The 23,923-nt window shown below is 47.1% G+C and overlaps 1 protein-coding gene across 5 annotated transcripts in view; it reads right to left on the reverse strand.

Annotated features, from left to right (window-relative positions):
- Positions 1–23,923, reverse strand: part of NTF3 (neurotrophin 3) — an 86,039-nt gene that overhangs the window by 51,978 nt on the left and 10,138 nt on the right. The window contains exon 1 of one of the 5 annotated variants that reach the window (XM_087934252.1): positions 18,927–18,975. The exons of 1 other annotated variant lie outside the window; for it this stretch is intronic. Coding sequence is in view for 1 of the 4 variants with exons in the window: in XM_026701953.2 (XP_026557738.1) it covers positions 17,440–17,464 (25 nt within the window). In the remaining 3 variants the exon portion in view is untranslated. Of the gene's footprint in view, positions 1–17,439; positions 17,853–18,623; positions 18,787–18,926; positions 18,976–23,923 lie in introns of those variants that run through there. 3 more of the 5 variants (XM_087934248.1, XM_026701953.2, XM_087934250.1) reach the window with 3 other exon arrangements.

Consider the following 23,923-nt stretch of genomic DNA (forward strand, 5'->3'; position numbering starts at 1 on the left):
TATTTTGGGAGAAATGTGGTTACTAAATGTGTCCATCTGCCTGACAATCTTAACCAGGGCTTATTTTTGGAATAGGGCTTGTATTATAAGCAACCTGAAAAATCATGCTAGGGTTTATTTTGTGGTTGGGTCTTATTTTAGGGGAAACAGGGTAGGATAGAATAGGAGGGGAAGGGAAGGGAGGGGAAGGGGTAAGGACAGGACAGAATAGAACTGAATAGATCTGATGGTGCTAATACTAGAAGTGGAGTAAAAAACAAAATAGGCTGCCATTCATTGTTTTTCCTGCAGAATAGATGATCTTTGAGATCCCTTCCAACTCCACTTATTCGATGAGTATCATTTGGGTGCATTTGGTAAAGCATTTTTACATCCTGTTGAAGGACCACAAAAGTTCTTTAACTGGAGGCAACTGAGGAAGGAGTGAGTTACAAATCATGCCCCTGTCTAGAAGGGCAAACAGGAGAAGCAGTTTGGTCTAGTGGTTAAGGCACCATGTTAGAAACCAAAAGACCATGTGTTTTAATCCTTCCTTAGGCCTGAAAACCAACTGGGTGACTTCAGACCAGTCGCTCTCTGTCTGCTCAATCTACTTCACAGAGTTGTCGTAGGAAAAATAGGAGGAGGAAAGAGTATTGAGTATGTTCACTGCCTTAAGTTATTTGTAAAAATAGTAAATAAAATCTATATATATATATATATAGAAGTGAAATACCACACACACATCATCACAAAATCTCCAGAACCGTAAAGCCTACAAACTTGAAATTTGGCACGTATGTTCCTCTTGGTTTTGAGGTGCTCACTAGGAAAGGATTTTTCCAAATGACCACCAGAGCATTACTATTTTCTATATTATTATTAATATGCTCTGATGCTAAGGAGTTCTACTCCCCTTCCCCACCTGAAAAGAAATCTCTTCCAAATGCAAAACACAAGCAGAGGAGAGGAGTTTCAGTTTCACAGAACCAAGCAGCTTTAGTACAGAACAGTTGAGCTAAGCCACGCCCAGGCTCCTTGCTGTCTCCTCGCTCACACAGCAAATATTCTTTCCGTTTCCAAACAGCCCTCAACTTTCTCACACACTGACAGGAAGCTAGCCAGATAAATACCGATGGATGCTGGTAGGCAGAGGCAGAATTCCCCCCCCCACCCCCCGTTTTCCTCCCCAAAAACTAAGCCCGACCACATAGTTTTGTAGCGAAGCATGGGTATCAAGCTAGTAAAATAATAAAATAAAAATATGAAAACATGTTCCAGTGAGTGAGTATTGGCAGGAAGGGGTGGTCCTTCAGATAACCAGCCCTCAAATCTTTTTGAGAGTTGGTAACTCTCGGCTCTTCCTGGAAACTGATAGTTTATGGACAGCAAAGCGATGGCACAAGGATGCTGTTTGGTTGCGTCCCAATTTAACCAGCGAGATACTTGTCCGAAATTCAAGTTGGTTGCACCCTTCCCCCAAATCAGTAGAGGGGGCCTCTCTGCATCTCCGCCGATGCCCAACTCTTCACAGTGGGTGGCCTAAATCTTGTTTAATTCCAAAAAGTCATATTGTATGTCGACCTCCTAGAAACCTGATCGTCCCAAGAGGCAACCTTAGGGAAATGAAAAAGGCTGGCTGGATCCATCCCTCGTTTTCTTCCCATATATTCCCTCCTGCCTCTCTGAGTAACGGAAAAGAAGCTATCAGTGGACGCTGAAAGGGACCAACGCAGCCATCTGGCCAAGGAATGTTTTGTGGCTGCATGTGTCATTTTGCAAAAAGCCCACAACATCCTTTCAAAATACCAAATGTACTCATCAGTTCATTTCCTTTTCCAGAAACACGGCAAGTGGCTGTTGGAATCGTGATGGTTCTGGTTTGCATGTTGTTTGGAAGTTCCATTTTAATTACAAGTCAAGGGAATTTGTTAAAAAAAAAAAAGATGATTCACATGCTCAACAGCTGCAGTGTGGAGGTATCCCTGAGTTCTAAGCAGAGGTGGTCTTCAGCAGGTTCTGACCAGTTTTGGAGAACCGGTAGCGGAAGTTTTGAGTAGTTTGGAGAACCAGCAAATATCACCTCCGACTGGAGATTTTACAGTATCCTTCCCCTGCCACGCCCACCAAGCCATGCCCACAGTACCGGTAGTAAAAATAATGAATCCTACCACTGGTTCTAGGTCAGGGGGTCTTCAAACTTGGCTGCTTTAAGACTTTAAGACAGAATTCCCCAGCCAGCATGGGTTCAACTTCTAACTTTCCTCAGCCAGACAGCATAGCTGACTGAAGAATTCTGGGAGTTGAAGTCTACAAGTCTTAAAGTTGCCAAGTTTAGAGAACCCTGATCTAGAACTCAGGGATACTTCCACACACCATGAGAGACATTCCCTAACAGGGGCCTCTTATTATTATACAGGCTCTTAAAGGGATAACAGCCAAAAACCTTGCTGACTCATTTCCATCATTACATCATTGCAGCCCTTGGTCAGCTCTTAAATCACTACTTTGACAGGGAGTTTAGTTTGCTGGCTGAGGAATTCTGGAAGTTGAGGTCTACAAGTCTTAACGTTGCTGAGTTTGGACAGCCCCGATCTAGAACCCAAGGTATACTTCCATGCCACATCTGTGGACTTCCAGAATTCCCCAGCCAGCCAACTTCTAACTCCGCTCAGCCAGCCAACTCCCCCCAGCATACCGGAGGAGAGTTTGCTGGGTGAAGAATTCTGGGAGTTGAAGTCAACAACTCTTAAATTTGCTAAATTTAGAGACTCCTGATCTAGAACCCAGGTAAACTTCCATACTGCATCTGTGGACTTCAACTCCCAGAATTCCCCAGCCAGCATGATTTCAATTTCCAACTGCCCTCAGCCAGTCAATTCCCCCCCAGCAGAGCTGAGGGGAGTTGGCTAGCTGAGGAATCCTGGGAGTTGAAATCTACTCAATGCCAAGTTTGGAGACCTCTCTTCTAGATCATCTGGAACCTCAGCAGATTAGAAACAAAAGAGCCGACGAGGTGCAATGTTTAAGATTTGATTCCCACGTAGCTCTGGAAACTCAATGAGTAACCCAACCAATCTTTCCCACAAATGCCATTTGAGGGAACCGTAGCTTCAGAGAGGGATATCTATGCCATGACCTTTTGTAGGAGTAAAGGGCATGAGCTCATACAAACAAACAAGCAAACAAACAAACAGCAGCTGGGAGAAGGTCACTTATGGCATCTCTCCAGTTGTAATTATAGACACGAAGCTTTGCTCCCTACAAAACAGAAACGCTCCACATAAAATAAGCATATGTTTATCTGTCATGCCCTTGTTGGAGTCTGATTCTGAGGGGGAGATTGAGCAGCTGACAGGGAGCGGGAATGTGGCTTCGGTGGCTGTGGAGGAAACTGGGGAAGGGCACAGGCCAGCTGGGCATTCAGAGGAAGACCCAGGCCCATCACCTTTTCATCCTGGGGCATGCAGAGAGGAAAGGAGAAGGGAGCAATATGGCTTACAGGAGAGAAAAGGGCCCTGATGCCTTTCATTAGTTGCAGCTGGGAGAACAGGATATAAGAAAGGCGTTTGCACACAGCACCTTGCTGGAAGCAAAGTGTGCATTATTTTTGTCGAGACTTATCTGGGTTTTGGTGTCCTCCCAACTGCGTGTGTTTTGTTATCCTTTGAAAGTCTTCAATTTATCATCCTGGCCTGTTGTGTTAATTACTTCAGCGTGGTTTGTGTTGGTTTTTTTTTTTATTTCTAATTATCTTTACTTTGGGTTCGGACTGCATTTCTTCCCTTTGCAGACTGTTTTTGAAAGAGTTTGAACTCCAGCCGAGGATAACTGGACATTGGGAGCCAAGTTGGAGGTATTAAAGGGAATTTATCTACTTTTGTGACTTGGTTATTTTTGTGCCACGCCCCGGGTCATCACATTATATCTCTAATATCTACTCAGTCATAGCCACCGAAAATGGATTGTATTATCCTGTTTGGTGGACTTGTAGGAAAGCCCAGGAATTCTGGCATAAAATTCAAAGTTGGCTAGAAGAAATTGGTGAGATTAAACTTGAATATAAACCGGAATTTTTTTTATTTTTTTTTTGCTGGGAATCAATACAGACAGATACAATAAGGAACTATCTAATAATACACATGACCACGGCAGCAAGATCAGTTTATGCTCAAAAGTGGAAAGTTAAGGAAATTCCCGATGAAACCGAGATAATTAAAAAGATATGGACATGCGCCGAAATGGATAAACTAACGTTGGAAATAAAAAAAATAAGGACGAGACTGAATACTATAAAGTATGGGATAGATTTTACCAATGGTGGGGAAAAAAGGAAGGACTTAAAATTAAAATTAAAATAAGGATATTAAGGTAGCAGATGAGAAATATGGGAAATTGCTGTAATGTATCAATGTATATGACAATGGTGGAGAACCTTTTTCGGCTGCCGTATAGATAATTGCATACGTGCTCATGGGCGGCGCTCGTGTGCCAGCACCCAGAAGGCAATGCATGCTGGGCCCCACACACACACACTGCCCCTGCGGGCGCAATCCCCTCGCCGTGCGCCGCACATCTTTGCGTATACGCCTGCGATCCCCAGCATGCACCATTGTGCCACCAGCAAGAGTTTCTAGGCTAAAACAATAGCCCCCAACATATGCAGAGTACAATACCCAAACTTGACATTGCTATGTTTACCTGATGGGGATGCTCAGTTTTTGCTCCAGAGAAATGAATTACATCCATACCCATTTATCTTCAAAACAGGACTGTTTGTTTCCAGACTTTAGGGAAGGAGATAAGGCTGTTATCAGGATCTGAATGTACTTGTGAATACTCAGAAATGACTATCTCACTGGTGACCTTCAGAAACCAAATGCTGGATTACAAGAAGGGTGTTATGTTCTACTAAGGGCATTCTTCACATGACGTGGTTTTCCCTGTTTGAAGATTTCTGGCACTTTTGGGCAACTCATAGCAATTTATCTCAGTTTTTCCTTCCTTCCTTCCTTCCTTCCTTCCTTCCTTCCTTCCTTCCTTCCTTTCATTTCTTCTATTTCTTTCTTTCCCTCTTTCTTTCCTTCCTTTCTTTCTTTCTCCTGTCCTTCCTTTCTCTTTCTTTCTTCCTTTCTCTCTTCCTTCCTTTTTTTTTCTTTCTTCCTTTCTTTTTCTTCTTTCTCATTCTCTTTTTTTGCCCTTTTTACTTCTTTCTCTTCCTTTCTTTCTCCTTTCCTTCTCTCTTCCTTCCTTCCTACCTTCCCTTCTTTTTCTTCTTTCTTTCTTTCTTTCTTTATTTATTTTGTTCCTTCCTTCCTTCCTTCCTTCCTTCCTTTCTTTCATTTACCCTAGGTATCCATGTCATCATCTCATCCTCTTCTATTCTCAATACTCATGCAGATCCAATATATTATTCTTGAACTTTGCCAGCTCCTATTCTACGACCTTGTTCACTGCCCCTTTAGCCAAGTTTTCCTTAAGAAGAGCAGGAAAAGGGGGTGTGGGGGGGGGGAGCTGGAACTGAAGGAAGTAAGGATAACAGGTCTGAGTGCTGGGATCCCCCTCGCTGTCTTACTGCTTCACCTACGAGGCTTTCCTGAGGCCCAAGAGGCAAAAAGGGGCGTGGGGGGGCTACATCCCCCCCTCGCTCCATTTTTTGCCTTCCCGGAGCCCAGGAAAGCTTCCTGGGAGCAAAAATGCCCCCACCCCCCAGGAGGCTTCCCTGAGGCCCAGAAGGCCCAAAAACGGAGCATGGGGAGGTACTAAAAAGAAGAAGCCACGCCCACCTAGTCACATGGCCATGCCCACCTAGCCACGCCCATAGAACTGGTTGTTAACGAATTTGAATCCCACCCCTGCAGGGACCCATGTATTTCTGGAAAATTCACTTTTAAGTAGACAGCTCTGCCTGTTGAACCTTTTCATTTGAGCTGGAGTTTGAGGTCAAGAGGGTCTGTTTTAAGAACTCTGCCCCAGCATTTGACCCACCGATTGGCTTTTGCCCCCTGGTTTGAACCTTGGGACATTAGCATAGATGGAAGTGTTGATACATGAAAACTGAGCCTTGGACCCGAAACGTTCTTACTGGGAATTATTAATGAGAAATACAGTAAAGGAACAATATATTTAATGATACCTATAATAACAGCTGCGAGATTGGTGTATGCCCAAAACTGGAAGAAACAGAAAGTGAAATAATAAGGAAAATATTCGTCTGTGCAGAGATGGATAGACTAACTGTTAGGAATATAAGTCACCTAACAGGTATTTGGGTTAGAAATATATAAGCCAGGATAGACATTTTACTACTGTCTCTTTAAGAGATTGCAAAAACTGCAATTGGGTGTGGTTTTTCTCAAACTGCCATAAGATGGAGCCAGAAACCTGGTTTGTCTTAGTCTGAGTCTCAGAAGAGAGTGCGAGTGTATCTCTGTTTCCTTCTGTTGGAAAGTATTGCTGTTCCTCCATTTTTCCTAATTGACTGCTATTTCTGGATTTGATGTAAGTTTGTTACTGAACTGTTTTTGGCACTGGAATTTGTTATTGGATTATCCCTGGATTGAAAAACTGACTGATTTACCTATGAATGACTTTGGACTGCTTATTTTGGACTTTGCTTAAACCTTTCTGGAAGTAAAAACCTACATTTACTGTACAGTATATCTATGTACTGTGTGTGTATTATTCAAACACTTCTCTCAAATACGTCTCCCTGTATGCGCTCATTCTCCTAATGGGGAATTACCTCAACACTAACTTTAGAAATCAAAGGGTGAGACAGAGTATTATAAAGTCTGGAGTAAAATGTATAAATAGAATAGAATAGAATAGAATAGAATAGAATAGAATAGAATAGAATAGAATAGAATAGAATAGAATAGAATAGAATTATTAGCCAAGTGTGATTGGACACACAAGGAATTTGTCTTAGTGTAAATACTCTCAGTTTACATAAAAGAAAAGATACATTCGTTAAGAATCAAGAATCATAAATGGCTAGAGTCAAGGAAAAAGAAAGAAAGGGTTGACGCTTTACAGGAATGAAAGTTAAAGTTTTGTTAAACCAAAGAGAATGGAATATAATGGACAAATACGAGATGATATGAATGCATGAGTACTGAGCCCTGAAGGGACAGGTAAATGAGCAGCCAAGAGTCAGAATACACAGGCCAAGTTGGCATAGGTTCAGACTGAGGCTAATCAATACCTGGGCTACGTAGAGGCAAATGCCAGATGGAGCTACGAGTACCCCCTATGCCAGGGGTATCAAACTCAAATTCATTGAAGGACACATCAGGGCTGTGGGTGACCTCAGTGGGGGCAGGTGGTCATGACCAACTGGGTGGGTGTGGCCAGCTTGATGCCACTCCCCCAAACTGCTGGCATGTTCTCTCTTCGCATTGGGTAGACTGGGCCGAAGCCACATTGACCTAATCTTTCCTCTTCACACTAGTTTAGACCAGGATGGCCTCATGGGCCAGATCTGACTGCATTGCAGACACATCCAGCCCGCGGGCCTTCAGTTTGACACCCTTGCTCTATGTGGTTTTGGATCTGCTGACAGATCGGCAGCCCTTGGATGGCATTCCTCATTCGCCCATTTTGGGCTTCTGCTACTAAATAGACATCACGGCGTTTGACCGAATCCTTGGTTCACGGGTGTGGGTGGTTTCAAGAGGACTGGGCTTTCTGTTGCCACCAATATTCCTGAATTCCAGCTGTTGCACCATACCTGGAATGAACCTGTTCTATGAGGAAGACTTGGAGGACGAAGGGCTTTGATAACCTAACCCAGGGTGCACACCTTTCCAAGGTGCATTCAATTAGGCCAATCAATTGCATGAGCCACTGGAAAAGTTTTGCTATTCAGCATCACCGAGGTAGCTCTTGGGTTCTACAGTCTATAAATCTACATGGAGGGAAGTAAGCAGTGGGGTGCCACAAGGTTCCGTCTTAGGCCCAGTACTCTTCAATATCTTCATTAATGACTTAGATGAGGGAATAGAAGGGGAACTTACCAAATTTGCAGATGATACTAAGCTGGCAGGAATAGCTAACACCCAAGAAGATAGGCTCAAGATCCAGATGGATCTTGACAGACTAGAACACTGGGCCCTATTTAACAAAATGAAATTCAATGTAGAGAGAAGTAAAGTCCTACACTTAGGCAAGAAAAACCAAAAGTACACATATAGACTGGGTGAAACCAGGCTCAATAGCAGTAACTGTGAGAGGGATCTTGGAGTCTTAGTGGACAACCAGCTAAATGGGAGTCAGCAGTGTGCGGTGGCAGCCAAAAAAGTCAATGCAATCCTAAGCTGCATTAACAGAGGGATACAATCCAGATGAGGTATTAATGCCACTCTATAAAGCCTTAGTAAGACCACACCTAGAGTACTGCATCCAGTTTTGATCCCCACACTATAAAAAAAATGTTGAGACTCTAGAAAGAGTGCAGAGAGGAGCAACCAGGATGATTAGGGGACTGGAAACTAAAACATACGATGAATGGTTGCAGGAACTTTACACAAGTTCTGGTGGTCACAGATCAAGGAAGAGACTTGGAATTCTATCACAGAATTCTAATACTGAAATGGACAAAATAAACCTACAGATCTCTTCATGCCTCTACTTACACAATTTGCCCTTGATTATTTCTCTGGATTTTACTACTGAGTTCCCATGTGCTCATGACCAGAATATCACACTTGGAATACTGCATTCAATTCTGGTCACTGCAATATATATATATATATTGCATATATATATGTTTTCTGAGGTTTTCGTGGGTATTTGTATGTGGATCTTTGGTTATTCGGATTTTCTCCCGCATAAAATTGGAAGTATCTTGGTGACGTTTCAACGAAATCTCATTCATCATCTTCAGGCTTATGTCTTTGGCTTTGTGCTTCTTGTCCTCCAAGAAGCACAAAGCCGAAGACACAAGCCTGAAGATGACGAATGAGATTTCATCAAAACGTCGCCAAGATACTTCCAATTTTACATGGGAGAAAACCTGAATAACCAAAGATACACACACACACACACACACACACACACACACACACACACACACACACTCTCACACATATATAAAGAGAGATGCAGAGAAAAGCAACAAAGATGATTAAGGGGCAACTGGAGACTAAAATATTGTTCTGACCCACGCCCTTTTCCAACAAATCAAACACAATCCAAAAGGAACAAAAAACTTGTAATGCTTTTATAAAATAATTAGCTGTGATAAACACAAGTCTTGCCAAACTGTGCCAAACTTGCCAAAAGATAACAGACAAGAAATAATTTGCAATATAAGAATCTTCAAATATAAACTTAGCATACTGGAATGTCCACGAGGCTGGGGTTTCAAAACATCTTTGCCTTCTGCAAAGTACATTCGTTTCACAGCTGGCTTTTATCTTCTTGAAGGAGAGGCCATCACCTTGCACCCTTACTCCCGAGTCGCCCCTGCTGCTGCAACTGCTCTTTCCTGCAAGCAACCCTTTGCGCACATACACTTGGCACAGGCTCCTCGGGAACCTCCTCATCGCTGCTGCCAGCCCCCACAATCTCTGAAGGCAGCAGTCCACTCCTTAATGGTCCTGGCCCCTCATCTGAGTCCTCGCTCTCCTCAGACATCCGTACCTGCTGCCGGCTAACCGCAACAAATGTATGAAGAATGAAGTTGCAAGCACTGGGTATGTTTAGTTTAATAAAAAGAAGGTATGGGGTGATACGATAGCAAATTCCAATATTTGAGGGACTCCTACAAAGATGCGGGGGGGCGTCAATTTTCCAAAGCATCCAAAGGCAAGACAAGAAACAATGGATGGAAACTAACCAAGGAGAGAAGCAACCTGGAACTAAGGAGAAATTTCCTATCAGTGAGAATAATTAATCCGTGGAACGGCTTGACTCCAGAAGTTGTAAATGCTCCAACGCTGGAGGCTTTAAAAAGAGAGACTGGACGTACATTTATCTGAAATGGTATTGGCTCTCCTGCTCAAGCATGGGGTTGGTCCAGAAGACCTCTGAGGTTCCCTTAGTCTATGTTCGACATCCGAAGCTCTTTTGCTTCTCTGTCTGGCCTCAGTTTGCAACATGGCCCACTACTTTCTGAAGCACACAGTTTCCAATTGCATAACAGGCTGCGAGAATGCACTAATCCCTCGCGGAAAAATGTTTCCATTCAGCGCGCAGTTTTGGTGCAGTCTATTGAAGATACCATCTTGAGAACATTTGTCTCCACTTTCCCAATCAGATACGCAAACAGAGCGCGTTCGTGATTTTCCGGAACAATACCTCTGCTGCCATGCTAATTATCCCAGGATAATTGGGTCAGCCTCTCTCTCCCAGCTGTGCAACACAGCCATCGACCCCATTCGATGCACACGCCATACAAGCTCACACGCTTTCTCCCTGGGGCAGAATCACCCCGAGTTTAGAACCTTGCAGTCAATCAGGTTCTTCAGGAATTGGAAGCCGTTCTCAAAGTCCCGAAAGTACAATCAGAACAGGCTAAACAGGATTATGAAACATTCGTGGATTGGAAGAGGGCTCTGACCCCATTAAAGGTATCTGACAGTTTGATTTTTTTCAACCAAACACCTGCCAGTTGAAGGCCAGAGGAGAAAACTCAACTCGTTTCATTAGTGCCTTCCCTGATCACCGCTCAAATCAACATTGTGACCTGCAGCCAGCAACTGTCCACCCGTACAATGTCCTATTATTCTTGTTCCTGAGAACCTGATAGCCAACTTTCTCCTCTACCAAACTACTACTCTGATGGTCGAAACTCAAGGGGGAGATATAATCTGTTTCCCCGAAAATACAACCTACCCTGAAAGTAAGTCCTAGTTGAATTTTTACACATTTGCCAGATATAAGCCCTGCCCCCAAAGTAAGCCCTAATTAAAATCTTGCCCACTCCAGACTGCACGGGTAAAATTTAAGCTAGGGTGAGGATGCAGGCACTACTACTTGCCTTTGGGAAGTTGTAGCCAGGCCTCTCACACCCTGACACCTGCCTTGCCGGCCCATTTCTTCTGCAGCCAGCAAGGCTGGCAAGACTTTCCTGAAGGCTTCTGCAGCTGATAACAAAGCTCTGGATCAATCCAGAGCTCTGTTATCGAGTGCAGAGGCCTTCAGGAAAGCCTTGCCAGCTGCAGAAGAAGAAATTCCTGAAGGCCTCTGACAGCAAAAAGGAGACCAGGGCCGATGCACGCAAGTGAGGTTAGTCAGTGAATGACATCCCCCGAAAATAAGACCTGGTGCCCTTTTGGGTAGCAAAAAATATAAGACAGGGTCTTATTTTGGGGAAAACAGGTTAGTTAGTCCTTGGCTTGCAACAGTTTGTTTAGTGACTGTTCAAACTTACAATGGCACTGAAAACTTAGGCCCATTTTTTTTCCACAGTTAGGACCTTCAGAGGCTTGGCAAACGGTTCTTATGCAAACGGCAGAGAACTGGTTGCTGGGATTTTTGAATCCCACCCCTGATGATCGGGTCCATAATTCCCTTCCTGACCAGGTGGGATAGGCTGATATGCTGAGGATGAGATGCCATATAGGTCTTTAAAGGTAATAACTGACACCTTGACTTGGACCCAGAAGCAAACCAGCACCCAGTGTAGCTCACTCCGAGATCCTAAGCTGCTACATGTGCCATCCTTGGAGGGGGTGCCAAAAATTTCTCATGCGGCCGTGTTCTGCACCAACAGAAGCTTCTGGATACTCTTCAAAGGTAGACCCATGTCGAGCGGATTGCAATAGTCCATACAGGAAATAACCAGGGCATCGATGATTGAGAGAAGAGATATATCTGAAGTTAAATTATAGATATAACAATTGTTCAATGTCTGGATTGTTTTACAGGGTTCTATCTTGGCCCCCGTGCTGCCTGGCAGCTACAGAAAACTGTTCGATGAGGTCAGGCAGATCTCTGGAATAGGCTGGTGCAGTGGTGGGATTCAAAATTTTTTACTACCGGTTCTGTGGGCGTGGCTTGGTGGGTGTGGTTTGGTGGGCGTGGCAGGGGAAGGATATTGTAAAATCTCCATTCCCTCCCCACCTCACTAACCTGCTTTCCAGCCCCGTTCTCCTCTGCAGGGAAACCAGCCAATCAGCTGGGACTCAATGGGAGGCAGAGAAGAGATGGGGGCGGGGCCAGTCAGAGGGGGTATTTGCTGGTTCTCCGAATTACTCAAAATTTCCGCTAGCGGTTCTCCAGAACGGGTCAGAACCTGCTGAAGACCCACCTCCGGTTTGGACTCCAAGCTCCCCAGATAAAGACAAAGAATAAGATCCTGTGTCTTCTTCCAAGCTTTGAACCGTTGGCTGACTTTAATGATGCTACTGTTGAAGGCATTGATTTTTTTTATTCCCCAAGTTCTGTGACTGTGAACCACCCGAAGGGATTGTTTATTTCCCTGGTCGGCTCTAAGGTCTGGCTAAAGAAAAGAAGAATTAGGGGTGACATGATAGCAGTATTCCAGTATTTGAGGGGCTGCCACAAAGAAGACTGGGGGTCAATTTATTCTCCAAAGCACCAGAAGACAAGACAAGAAGCAATGGATGGAAACTCATCAAGGAGCGGAGCAACCTAGAACTCAGGAGAAATTTCCTAACAGCGAAAACAATGAAGCGGTGGAACAGAAATCATGGGTGCTCTATCAGTGGAGGTTTTTAAGAAGAAACTAGGCAGCCACTCATCTGAAATGGTATAGGTTCTGTGGCTTGAGCAGGGGGCTGGACTAGAAGACCTCCAAGGTCCCTTCCAGCTCTATTATATTATTGAACCAACCTCTGAGCTAACCGGATAATTATCCAGCCAACCAGACAGCAAACTTCTTACCAGTGCATCTTTAAACTCTTCAAATAATAAGAGCTGAACAACAAGAACCCTCTTTGGGTCCTCCCTTCCATCAGCCAAACACAGGCAGTCCTCGACTTACAACAGTTCGTTTACTGACCGTTCCAAAGTTACAACGGCATTGAAAAAAGTGACGTCGGACCGTTTTTCACATGATCGTGCGATCAAAATTCAGACGCTTGGCTGCCGGTTCGTATTTATGACCGGTGGGGCCATGTCCCAAGCTCAGGCGATCCACTTTTGCGACCTTCTGATAAGTACAGCCCAATGGGGAAAGGCAGATTCGTTTAACAACTGGGTGACTAACTGATCCGTTGCAGTGATTCACGTAACAGTGGTGGCAGGAAAGGTCCTACAATGGGGCAAAACTCACTCAACAAATGTCTCACTTAACCACAGAAACGTGGGGCTCAATTTGCTCATGTTGAAGATACCTATATTTTGCCCACATATTATTTTGGAATATGGTGGGATGCAGAGGTGGTATTCAGCCAGTTCTGACCAGTTCTGGAGAACTGGTAGCAGAAACTTTGAGTAGTTCGGAGAACCGGCAACTGCCACCTCTGACTGGCCCCACACCCTGCCTCCCACTCTGCCTCCCACTGAGTCCCAGCTGATTGGCTGGATCTTCTTTGGTTGCCCTGCACAGGAGAACGGAGCTGGAAAGCAGGTTGGTGGGGTCGGGAGGAAATAGGATTTTGCAGTATCCTTCCCCTGCCACACCCAGCAAGCCACGCCCACAGAACTGGGAGTTAAAAAAATTGAATCCCACCACTTGTGGGATGGTATTGGTAGGATTTACAGCAGGAGTCCCCAACCTCCAGTCTATGGCCCAGCAACCGGTCCACCCAAAGAAACAAAGCCGTGGGATATCGACAGCATGTGAAACCATGCCACCATTGGTCCACGGAAAAACCTCTTTTCATGGAACCGGTCCCTGGTGCCCAAAAGGCTGGGGGCCACTGATTTACAGGATGTAAATGGAACAGTGGTGGGATTCAAAAATTTTTACTACTGGTTCTGTGGGCATGGCTTGGTGGGCGTGGTGTAGCTTGGTGGGCGTGGCAGGGGAAGGATACTACAAAATCTCCATTCTCACCCCACTCCAGGGGAAGGATACTGTAAAATCCCCATTCCCTCCCCAACCCACTAACCTGCTTTCCAGCTCCATTCTCCTGTGCAGGGCAACAAAAGGAGACCCAGACGATCAGCCGGGACTCAATGGGAGGCAGAGAAGGGATGGGGTTGGCGGGGCCAGTCAGAGGTGGGATTTGCTGGTTTTCCGAATTACTCAAAATTTCCACTACAGGTTCTCCAGAACCGATCAGAACCTGCTAAAGACCACCTCTGAAATGGAAGCATCCGCTGTGCCCCTGGACTCAACTGTGGTGAGAATAGAAACCCTCCCCCCAAAGAAAAGGTGTTTATTTCTTTGCAGAGAAAGGAACAGATGTCAAATTAAGTCTAATACTATGTCCTGCTTTCTATGTTATCTGCTTTCTAGTCAATGTCATTTCTAGAAGGCTGGTAATTTGCACTGTGGATGGGATGGGATAAAAGAGCCCCATTGGCTGACCCTCACTCTAAAGAGGGATTTGATCAAACGGAGCTGGCGCAGAGTGACGCAGACATGGGAGATGAGCCGGCTGAGCCTGAGGGCGGGGTTAAAGGCATCATCAGTTTGAAATTGTTGAGTTCCCACAAAAAACCCAAGTCCAGTTCCCCTCCGCCTTTGAAGTCTATTGTCTTTTATTTGGCCCCAATTTAGTGCCCACCGTTAATAGATCAGATTCTTGTTGTAGGGTCAGCCAATCTCATTGCACACATATGTTGTACTCTGACAATAATTGCATAGGTAGCATGGAATAAATCTTTAGTGCTTTGAACTCTACTTCTGTTTCCGGTTATTTGCACCAGATTTCCAAAGCACTGACTGTCCTTAAAAGGAAGCAATAATCCAAAAGCCAAAAGAGAGAGAGAGAGAGAGAGAGAGAGAGAGAGAGAGAGAAAGAGAGAGCAGGAGGGCCCTTACTCTTCAACATAGAGCCCAGAAGCTCAATGTCGCATACTAATCCTCAGCCACAACTCAACAACAAAAACAACAACCAGGCAACATGAGCTTTCATTTTCCAACCGGAAGGCTTCATCAGCACTTATTAGCAACACTCCTGTAATATTCTCAGGGCTCCGATTTACATCTCACACACACCTCAAAACACAACAGAGCAAACCGCCCCAAAATGCACACAAGAGCTATAACTTCCCCAAAATATTTGTCTATAGAAAAGCAGTCAGTGTGTCTTACAGGAGGCATCTGAGTGTGGCCTTCGACAACTCTTATGCTGAGCCGGCCAGGGCTGCTCCCCACCAAACTTGGCCAAGAGCAACTGAAGTAGAACCGGTATAGGAGACAACCAGGCTGAGCCTGAGGGAGGGATCAAGTGTGTCATCAGTCTCGAGTCCCTTCACACCCCGGCTTGAATTTCTATTGCCTCTCAGTGACTTCCAATTTGCTTTGACCCATAGTAGCTCAGATTCTTGTAGAGAGCATTAGCAGAGGTCTTCCAAACTTGACAACTTTAAGACTTGTGGACTTCAACTCCCAGAAATCTCCAGCCAGCATAGTTTCCAAGTTTGGGGACCTTTGGCATTAGCAGGCAATAAACCTATATTTTCCCCTGTGTAACTCCCACAAGCGCTGAACTTGCCCGCGGGATGACTTTATCAGAGGGAGAAAAAGAAACACTTTCGGGGATGAGAGCCAATCTCCCATCTCAGTCATTTCACACGCACACAGCAATCACCCAGTGCACAATTTGGAAAGATTTTGTAGAACAAATAAAAGCCAGCCACCTATACTTTTAACTTGTGCACATGTAAATTCGTTACTAAAATGCTGCGGTGAAACCCTTTATAAAAAAAATATAAAATAAAGCTATATTCATCTGAACTGCCCTAGACTCCTGATTTCCTCCGCTTAATAGCTGATCCCTCTTATTTTCATGGCTATGGTTAAGAATTAAAACCAAGGTAGCCACGGAGTCAAGACTCAAAATGATGCCATCTGACAAGCTTTGGCTCCAACCAGACCCACCCAGAACCACCGTTTTCCTGTCTGGAAGCTGAGGGGGTCTTCAAGCAGGTTCGGACCAGTTCTGGAGAACCGGTAGCGGAAACTTGGAGTAGTTCGGAGAACCGGCAAATCCCACCTCTGACTGGCCCTGCCAACCCCATCCATTCTCTGCCTCCCATTGAGTCCCAGCTGATCGGCTGGGTCTTCTTTGGTTGCCCTGCACAGAGCTGGAAAGCAGATTAGTGAGGTAGGGAGGGAATGGGGATTTTGCAGTATCCTTTCCCTGCCATACCTACAAAGCCACGCCCACAAAGCCTAGCCACACCCACCAAGCCACACCCACAGAACCAGTAGTAAAAAAAAAATTTTTTTTAATCCCACTACTGTCTGGAAGGGTTTGCAACCTGAAACCTTTTGCGCTTCCCTCCCTTCCTTCTGCCCCACCAGAGCTCCAAGGTGAGAGTCCATCATCCCAAGAGAGAATCTACCCTCACACACACACACACACCAAACCCCTCTGTTAAACATGGGTGTTGTTGTCTTAATCCTTGAGCCCAAAATGCCAGTGGGATTCCGATGTCAAGCTGAGAAGGCAGAGAAATCGCTTGACGTTTGTATGAAAATACCAGCTACCAAGTACTTTACTCCTCCTACCAAGGAGTCTCTGTGGTGCAGTGGTTAGAGTACTGCAAGCTACTTCTGCAGCCAACTGCCTACAAATCCCACCAGGCTCAAGGTTGACTCAGCCTTCCATCCTTCCGAGGTGGGTAAAAGGAGGACCCAAATTGTTGGGGGCAAGAGGCTGACTCCGTAAGCCCCTTAGAGAGAGGGCTGTAAAACACTATAAAGCGGTATATGAGTCTAAAGGCTCTTGCTACCCGGGACTGCAGCCTAGCCTGCAGATTCCTAGGCTAGATTCCTCTCTAAGAAACGCGAGCCAACCTTGTTCAAACTTGACATTTTTAAAAGCATTTCCACTGCACCCTTCAGGAACAAAAGAGATTCTCCCCTCCCCCTTCCGAGTTAATGGACTGGGAGGAAGGCACCACCTGTTTTGCACGTGGAGCGCCTTTTCTCCGTCGGCTCGGCTTTGAAACTGCGCCTTCTATCTAGATTTTGAGCCAGGGCTTCTTCGAATCCCGAAGTTACCGCCGGCGGGGAATGTTCCGTGGAGTTTTTGAGCTGGGGGGAGAATAAATAAGCCCCCATCCCTCCCCAACATCTGGGGGGGAATCCGCACAATCGCTTCCAGCAATGTGACACTTTCTCTGTTTCCCAGCAAAAATTGAGATGCAAAAAAAAAAGGCTGCCCCGAGACAGAGAGAGAAAAAAAAACCCGGGGAGGTGGGTCTCCCTTCCCATCCACCCCCTCCTGCTTATCTCCCCCACCCCTGCAAGGATTGCGCAGGTGAAGCCCTCACACACACACCCCAACTCCACCGCGCCGAGCTCAGCCCGGAGCGCTTTTCTTCGAAGGATTCAAGCGTCAAAGGCGGAAAAAAAAAAACCGAACTTACCCCGAGCCTCCGCCGCCTTTCTCATTTCCACCTCCGACGCTCGGCCATAACCTTCCAAGCACGACGGTGCTCCCAAACAGCCTTCGAGGGGGACCGTTTTCCATTCACAGTCACCTTTCGGCACCTCCACCCACCCACCTTCCCCCCTTGAGCCCTTAGGGCTTGCAGATCCAGGACAGACAACTTCTCCCCAGTCGGATCGCGTTGGCGACTGTGGTTTCAGGTGGAAAGGGAGGAGGAAGGGATTGGAGGAGGTGAAAGGGCCGCCTTCCCTGGCCCAAAGCTCCACCTAGAAAGGGAAGATGGAAGGGGAAGAAAGAGGAGGAGGAGGAGAGGAGGAGGAGGGCGGCGCCGCTTAAACTCCCGCGCGCAAAGTAGGTTTGCTCTTGCGCGCTTCCTTGGCCCTTCCAAAAGGCGCAACTCCGCGACAGCCTCCGAGATCCTAGAAAAAACTCCCTTCAACTATCAAAAGCGGGACCCTTTTTTTTTTTTAACTCTTCCAGCGGGTGTTTTTTTGACTGTAGATTCTCTCCTCCATTTTTTCCCCCTTCGAGGCCGGGCGCCCCGCGCAAGCGACTCCAGGCTAAACTTTGCAACGCGCTCGGCCGGCCCGGGCTTCCCCGGGGGAGTTTAGGGTGGCCACGGCCTCCCACCCACCCGCACCCCTTTTGCAGCCATTTCCCTGGACCTGCCTTGCCCCCTCCCCTCCCCGCCCTGCGCTCATTTCCACGTACCACAGACCCCGCAAGCCCCCAGCCCCTGCAAACCCCGGCCAAGCGCCCGTCCTTGGGCCACGCCGCGCCGCGCGGGATCCGAGTCAGCAGCCCCAAAGCACCCGGGGATGCGAGTCCAGCCCAATGGCTCTGGAGAGAGAGAGAGAGAGAGAGAGAAAGGGAGAAGCGCGGTGGGCTCACCATCCTTCCCCTCCCGAGCTGGCCTTGCAAGGCTCCCGGGGAGGGAAGCCCCCTCCTCTCCTTGGATGAAGCCCTCCCGGTCCTCTTCCCGCCTTGGCCAACTTCGCCCGACTGTCTCCGGCCGCGCCGGGATGGAAGGGAGCGAGCGATCCAAACGGAGATGGGTTTCCCGCCTGTGTCTCTCGGGGGTGAGGGGGGAGGCGACCCCAGCTGGGCAGAGGACGGAGGGAGGAGGAGGAGGAGGAGGCGGCGGAGCTTCAACGGAGTTACCTGGAGTCCCGAGAAGCCTGGAGCGCGCTGTCCCCCTCTCCCCGCGCCCGCCTGTGTCTCTCCGGGGGCCGGGCGAAGCCCCCTTCTCTTGCCCGGGGCCGAACGGGCCGGGGAGCTTCTGCCGCTCACCGACTCGCGGCTCCCTTGGAAGCCGAGCGGAACGAAGCGCGCCCCCGCCCCCCCCCGCCCGGCGCCAGGTTGAGGAAGGGGGCCGGAGGGGCCGGGCGCCTCCCCTCGATCCCCTCCCTCCCCCGCTCGGGATCGCCTCGCGGGCCGACCGGTTTGGGGGTTCGGGTGCCTTACCGCGGGAGAAGCGAGCCTGGCATCCGTGGGGAGCCTCGCCGGGGGTGGGAGGGCGGCATGAAAGAGGAGGAAGGGGCGGAGGGAAGCCCCGCGCCCGGCGAGAGAAGAGCCTCTGCGCCTCGGGCAGGAGCTGCGCGGCTATAAGGCACCAGCGTGGGCCAAAGCGCGCAGCGTTAACCCTTTACTGGTTGCGCCGGGTGGCCCTAGGTGTGTGTGTGGGGGGCTGGCCAACCGCGGGACTGGGGACTGGACAAAGGATGCTTCCCCCCACCCCCGGGGCAAGAAGACCGTCCCGGTGGTTCCGATGGAGAAAGGATGGCTCGCTCCTTCGAAGCCAGCCTCGCTCTGCGCCTTTGCCGCGGTCTAGATGCTCTTCAGCGAGCCCGCGACGCTTCCAAAGAGCCGCAGTTTCCCGGACACGCGTGGAAAAACCTGGCGGGGTGGCCCAACCATGGTTGCCAACGGAGCACCGGACGCGTCTTGCCTTGGATCGCTCTCTCTTTGGCCTCAACGATCGATGGATGGATGGATGGATAGCCCTGGCGGGCCAACGACGGATTCCCGGCAGAGAAAAAGTTCGACCTCTGGGGTGACCCGGCCCGACCGAGTAGCCCTCTTCCTCCCCTCCCGCTCACCCAGAAAACGCGAGGGGGTTTCCTGCCCCCTCTAATTCTCCCGCTCGGCTCCCTCTGTCTCCTCCGGGACCAGCCACACTCCTCTGGCTCACCGCGTGGTCTCGCGTCTTTTCTTGCCTTCTGCTGGAGGCTGGGCTCTCTGCCCCTCCGGGGGAGATCAATGGCCCGGGGTCGCCCCGGGGCATCCCTGCAGGGAGGTGGCTTCAGGTCCCGTGGGAAGAAGGGGGTGCGGAGTGGGAGGCAAAGAGAGCCATATTGCATCTTCTAAGACAATGGTCACCAACCAGTGGGCCAGGGACACTGGTGGTCCATGAGAAAATTTTGGTGGTCCACAGAGAAATGTCACCCCCAAAGCAAATTTATCCTATTTCGTGAGTAGCCACCCAGTTCTTAAACGGATATGAGGAGGAGCAACGGAGGAGCAACCCAAGTCAACCCGTGCGGGTGCTTTTTAAGATGTCAGTCTACTACTGATGAACCCCTCAGCTGCAGTGTTCCCCTCGTTTGGCCTGGCCTTTTTTTTTTTAATAGATAGTCTTTACCATAGTCCATTTAGCGACCATTCAAAGTTTACAACAGCGCTGGAGGAAAGTGAATTATTATTTATTTATCAATAAAAAACATATTTATTAATAAACAAAAAAGTGATGTAGTAACAATGAGGTCAATTAACCAGCAGAACAACTTGCCACTAGAAGTTGTGGGTGCTCCATCATTGGAGATGTGATGACCTGGGGTGTGGCACAAAAATAACCAAGTCACAAAAGTAGATTAATTCCTTTTAATACCTCCAACTTGGCTTCCAATGTCCAGTTATCCTCAGCTGGTGGATCAAACTTCCAAAAACAGTCTACAAAGGGAAGAAATGCAGTCCGAACCCAAAATACAGATAAAGTAGAAATTAAAAAAAACATCACAAACCACACTGAAGTAATTAACACCACAGGCCAGGACAATAAAATGCAGACTTCCAAAAGATAATGAAGCACACCCAGACAAAGATAATGCACACTTTGCTTCCAGCAAGGTGCTGTGTGCAAACGCCCCACTTATATCCTGTTCTCCCAGCTGCAACTAATGAAAGGCATCAGGGCCCTTTTCTCTCCCATAAGCCAGGTTGCTCCCTTCTCCGTTCCTCCCTGCATGCCCTAGGATGAAGAGTGGGTGGGCCTGGGTCTTCCTCTGAATGCCAAGCCAGACTGTGCCCTTCCCCCATTTCTTCCACAGCCACCGGAGCCACACTCCCACTCGCTGTCAGCTGCTCAATCTCCCCCACAGAATTAGACTCCAACAAGGGCATGACAGAAGGTTTTTAAGAAGAGATTGGACTGCCGCTTGTCTGAAATGGTGTAGGATCTCTTGCTTGAGTAGGGGGGTGGATTAGAAGACCTCCAAAGTCCCTTCCAGCTCCATTCTGATTGATTAATTGATTAGAACCCAGATCTCCTCTCTCTTAATCCAGGACCTTCCCTTTCACCCAAACGCCAGCTCCCTTATAAGATAAGGGCCACCACAAATATTAAAAGACTTGACTGCTGACACATATAGATAATTGCCATTAATTTAAGCTGAACGTTTTTAACAGTTACTTTGCCATTAAACTGTGAAAAATGAGGATTACCCCTTGTTGTTTGTCACATTTCTGATAATTCAAGGGGGATATATTATATGCCCCTTAGAATCATTTCTCAGAGAAGACACGGTTCACGTTTTCATTTCAAGCGAGCAAGAAATCTTTCAGAGGTATTCTTTATTTTACGTCTTCTCCAGAGTCTACCCCATCTTCCTACCAAATACACTTCCTATATTAATGTTTTGCTGGGTCCAAAAATTAGAATTCTCCCAGCCATTTGTATATACCTCGCTCCCCTACTAGAATCTTAGTTATGAATTAGGAATATTCCTCCCTACAGCCCCAAAATAGGTTCTATCATATCTCAAGACCTAAAATGGACACCTAACATCAAAAACGTCATCAAAAAAGCACAACAAAGAATGTTCTTTCTGCACCAACTCAGGAAGCTCAAACTGCCCAAAGAGCTGCTGATCCAGTTCTACAGAGGAATGATGGAGTCTGTCATCTGCACCTCTATAACTGTCCGGTTTGGCTCTGCAACCCAACAGGACAGACACAGACTTCAGAGGACAATTTGGACTGCAGACAAAACAATGGCTACCAACCTGCCTTCCATGGAGGACCTGTATCCTGCACGACTCAAAAAGAGGGCTGTGAAAATATCTACAGATCCCTCACATCCCGGACATAAACTGTTTCAACTCCTTCCCTCAAAACGCTGCTATAGAGCCCTGCACACCAGAACAACTAGACACAAGGACAGTTTTTTCCTGAACGCCATCGCCCTGCTAAACAAATAATTCCCTTAACACTGTTCAACTATTACAAAGTCTGCACCACTTATTACTATTAATCTTCTCATCACTCCTTATCACCCATCCCCTCCCACTTGTGACAGTATGACTGTAACTTTGCTACTTGTATCCTTATGATTTTTATTGACTGTATCCTAGTATGATTTGATTGCTTATTTGTATCCTATGACTACATTAAGTGTTGTACCTTATGATTCTTGACAAATGCATCTTTTCTTTTTATGTATACCGAGAGCCTATGCACCAAGACAAATTCCTTGTGTGTCTAATTCCGCTTGGCCAATAAAGAATTCTTTCCTTCCTTCCTTCACTCTAGGATTCTCAATTGAGTAGTTTGCCTGCCGGAATTTGGGGGGGTACTCCTTCACTGGAGGTTTTCCAAAATTAGACTGGACAACCAGTTTGACTCAGATGATATAAAAGTCTCCTGCCTTGAACAGGGGGTTGGTCTAGATGACCTTGGAGGTCCCTTCTAGCTCTCTGATTCCATGTTCTATGCCTTATGATTCTATGTTCTGGGGCTTCCGATTTCTAATGTGCGCCCCCCCCCCTCTGCAAACATTCCTTCTCCTCATCTTTTAGTTAGGGGTTGAGCGGTTATCTTTTTATGTTATTTAGTTCATGGTGTGCGTAGGTTTTGTAAAAGGTTGTCTTTCTAATGTTGTAAACCAGCCGGAGTTACCCCTGGAGTGAGATGGGCGATCAATAAATTTACTAAATGAAGGTTGTTGTTGTTAGTTGCGAGGTCATGTCCAACCCATCACAACCCCATGGACAATGTTCCTCCAAGCCTTCCTGTCCTCTACCATCTTCTGGAGTCCATTTAAGCTCATGCAAATTGCTTTAGGGACTCCATCCAGCCACCTCCTTCTCTGCCGTCCCCTTCTTCTTCTTCTTTGTCCCTCAATAGTTCCCAGCATTAGGCTCTTCTTCAGGGAGTCCTTCCTTCTCATGAGGTGGTCAAAGTGTTTGAGTTTCATCTTTCATCTTCAGGATCTGGCCTTCCAAAGAGCAGTCAGGGTTGGTCTCCTCTAGGACTGACCAGTTGGATCACCTTGCAGTCCAAAGGACTTGCAGGAGTCGTCTCCAGCACCTGAGTTCAAAGCCTTCCATTCTTTGGCGCTCAGCCTTCCTTGTGGTCCAACTTTCACAGCCACACGTTGCAACTGGGAAAACCATAGCTTGGATTATATGCATTTTTGTTGGCAGGGTGGTGTCTCTGCTTTTTAGTGTGCTGTCTAGATTTGCCATAGTTTCCCTCCCCAGGAGCAAGCATCTTTTAATTTCTTGGCTGCAGTCCCCACCTGCAGTGATCTTGGAGCCCAGGAAAATAAAATCTGTCACTACCTCAATTTCTTCCCCATCTATTTGCCAGGAATGGAGAGGGCCAGATGCCCTGATCTTAGTTTTCTTACTGTTTTAAGCCAAGTTTTGCGCTCTCCCCCTTCACCCGCATAATACATGTTTCAAACTAATTATTTAATCGAGCCAATTTTATTTCGAAGGATTTCTGAACACACTAAACAAATGCCTTGAATAAGGAAGGGAAATTTATTCTGGTGGGGGCAAAAAGTCTTCTGCTTGGGTGAGGGACTGGACTGGGAGATCTCCAGGGACCCTTCCAGCTCTATTATTCTGTTCTGTTATCCTTTCTAGCATCACGTGGAATCCATCCAACAGAATACAGCACAGCACAGTACAGAACAACAGAACAACATTATTTACAGGCAGTCCTCGATTTACAACAGTTCACTTAGTGAACTGAAGGAAAGAAAGAAGGGAAGGAAGGAAGGAGAGGGAAGAGGGAAGGAAAAAGAAGAAAAGGAAGGAAGGAGATAATAATGAGAGGGAGGGAGGGAGGGTAGCACTTGGTCACCATAGGTGCCCCCGAGATGGCCACACCTACCATAGACACACCCACCATGGACACACCCATCCCCCATCCCTCCAAGGTCAAACACAACCCTGATG

This window comes from Pseudonaja textilis, chromosome 5 (assembly GCF_049901715.1).
Source record: "Pseudonaja textilis isolate UNSWEBS1 chromosome 5, rPseTex1.2, whole genome shotgun sequence".
Lineage (NCBI taxonomy): Eukaryota > Metazoa > Chordata > Lepidosauria > Squamata > Elapidae > Pseudonaja > Pseudonaja textilis.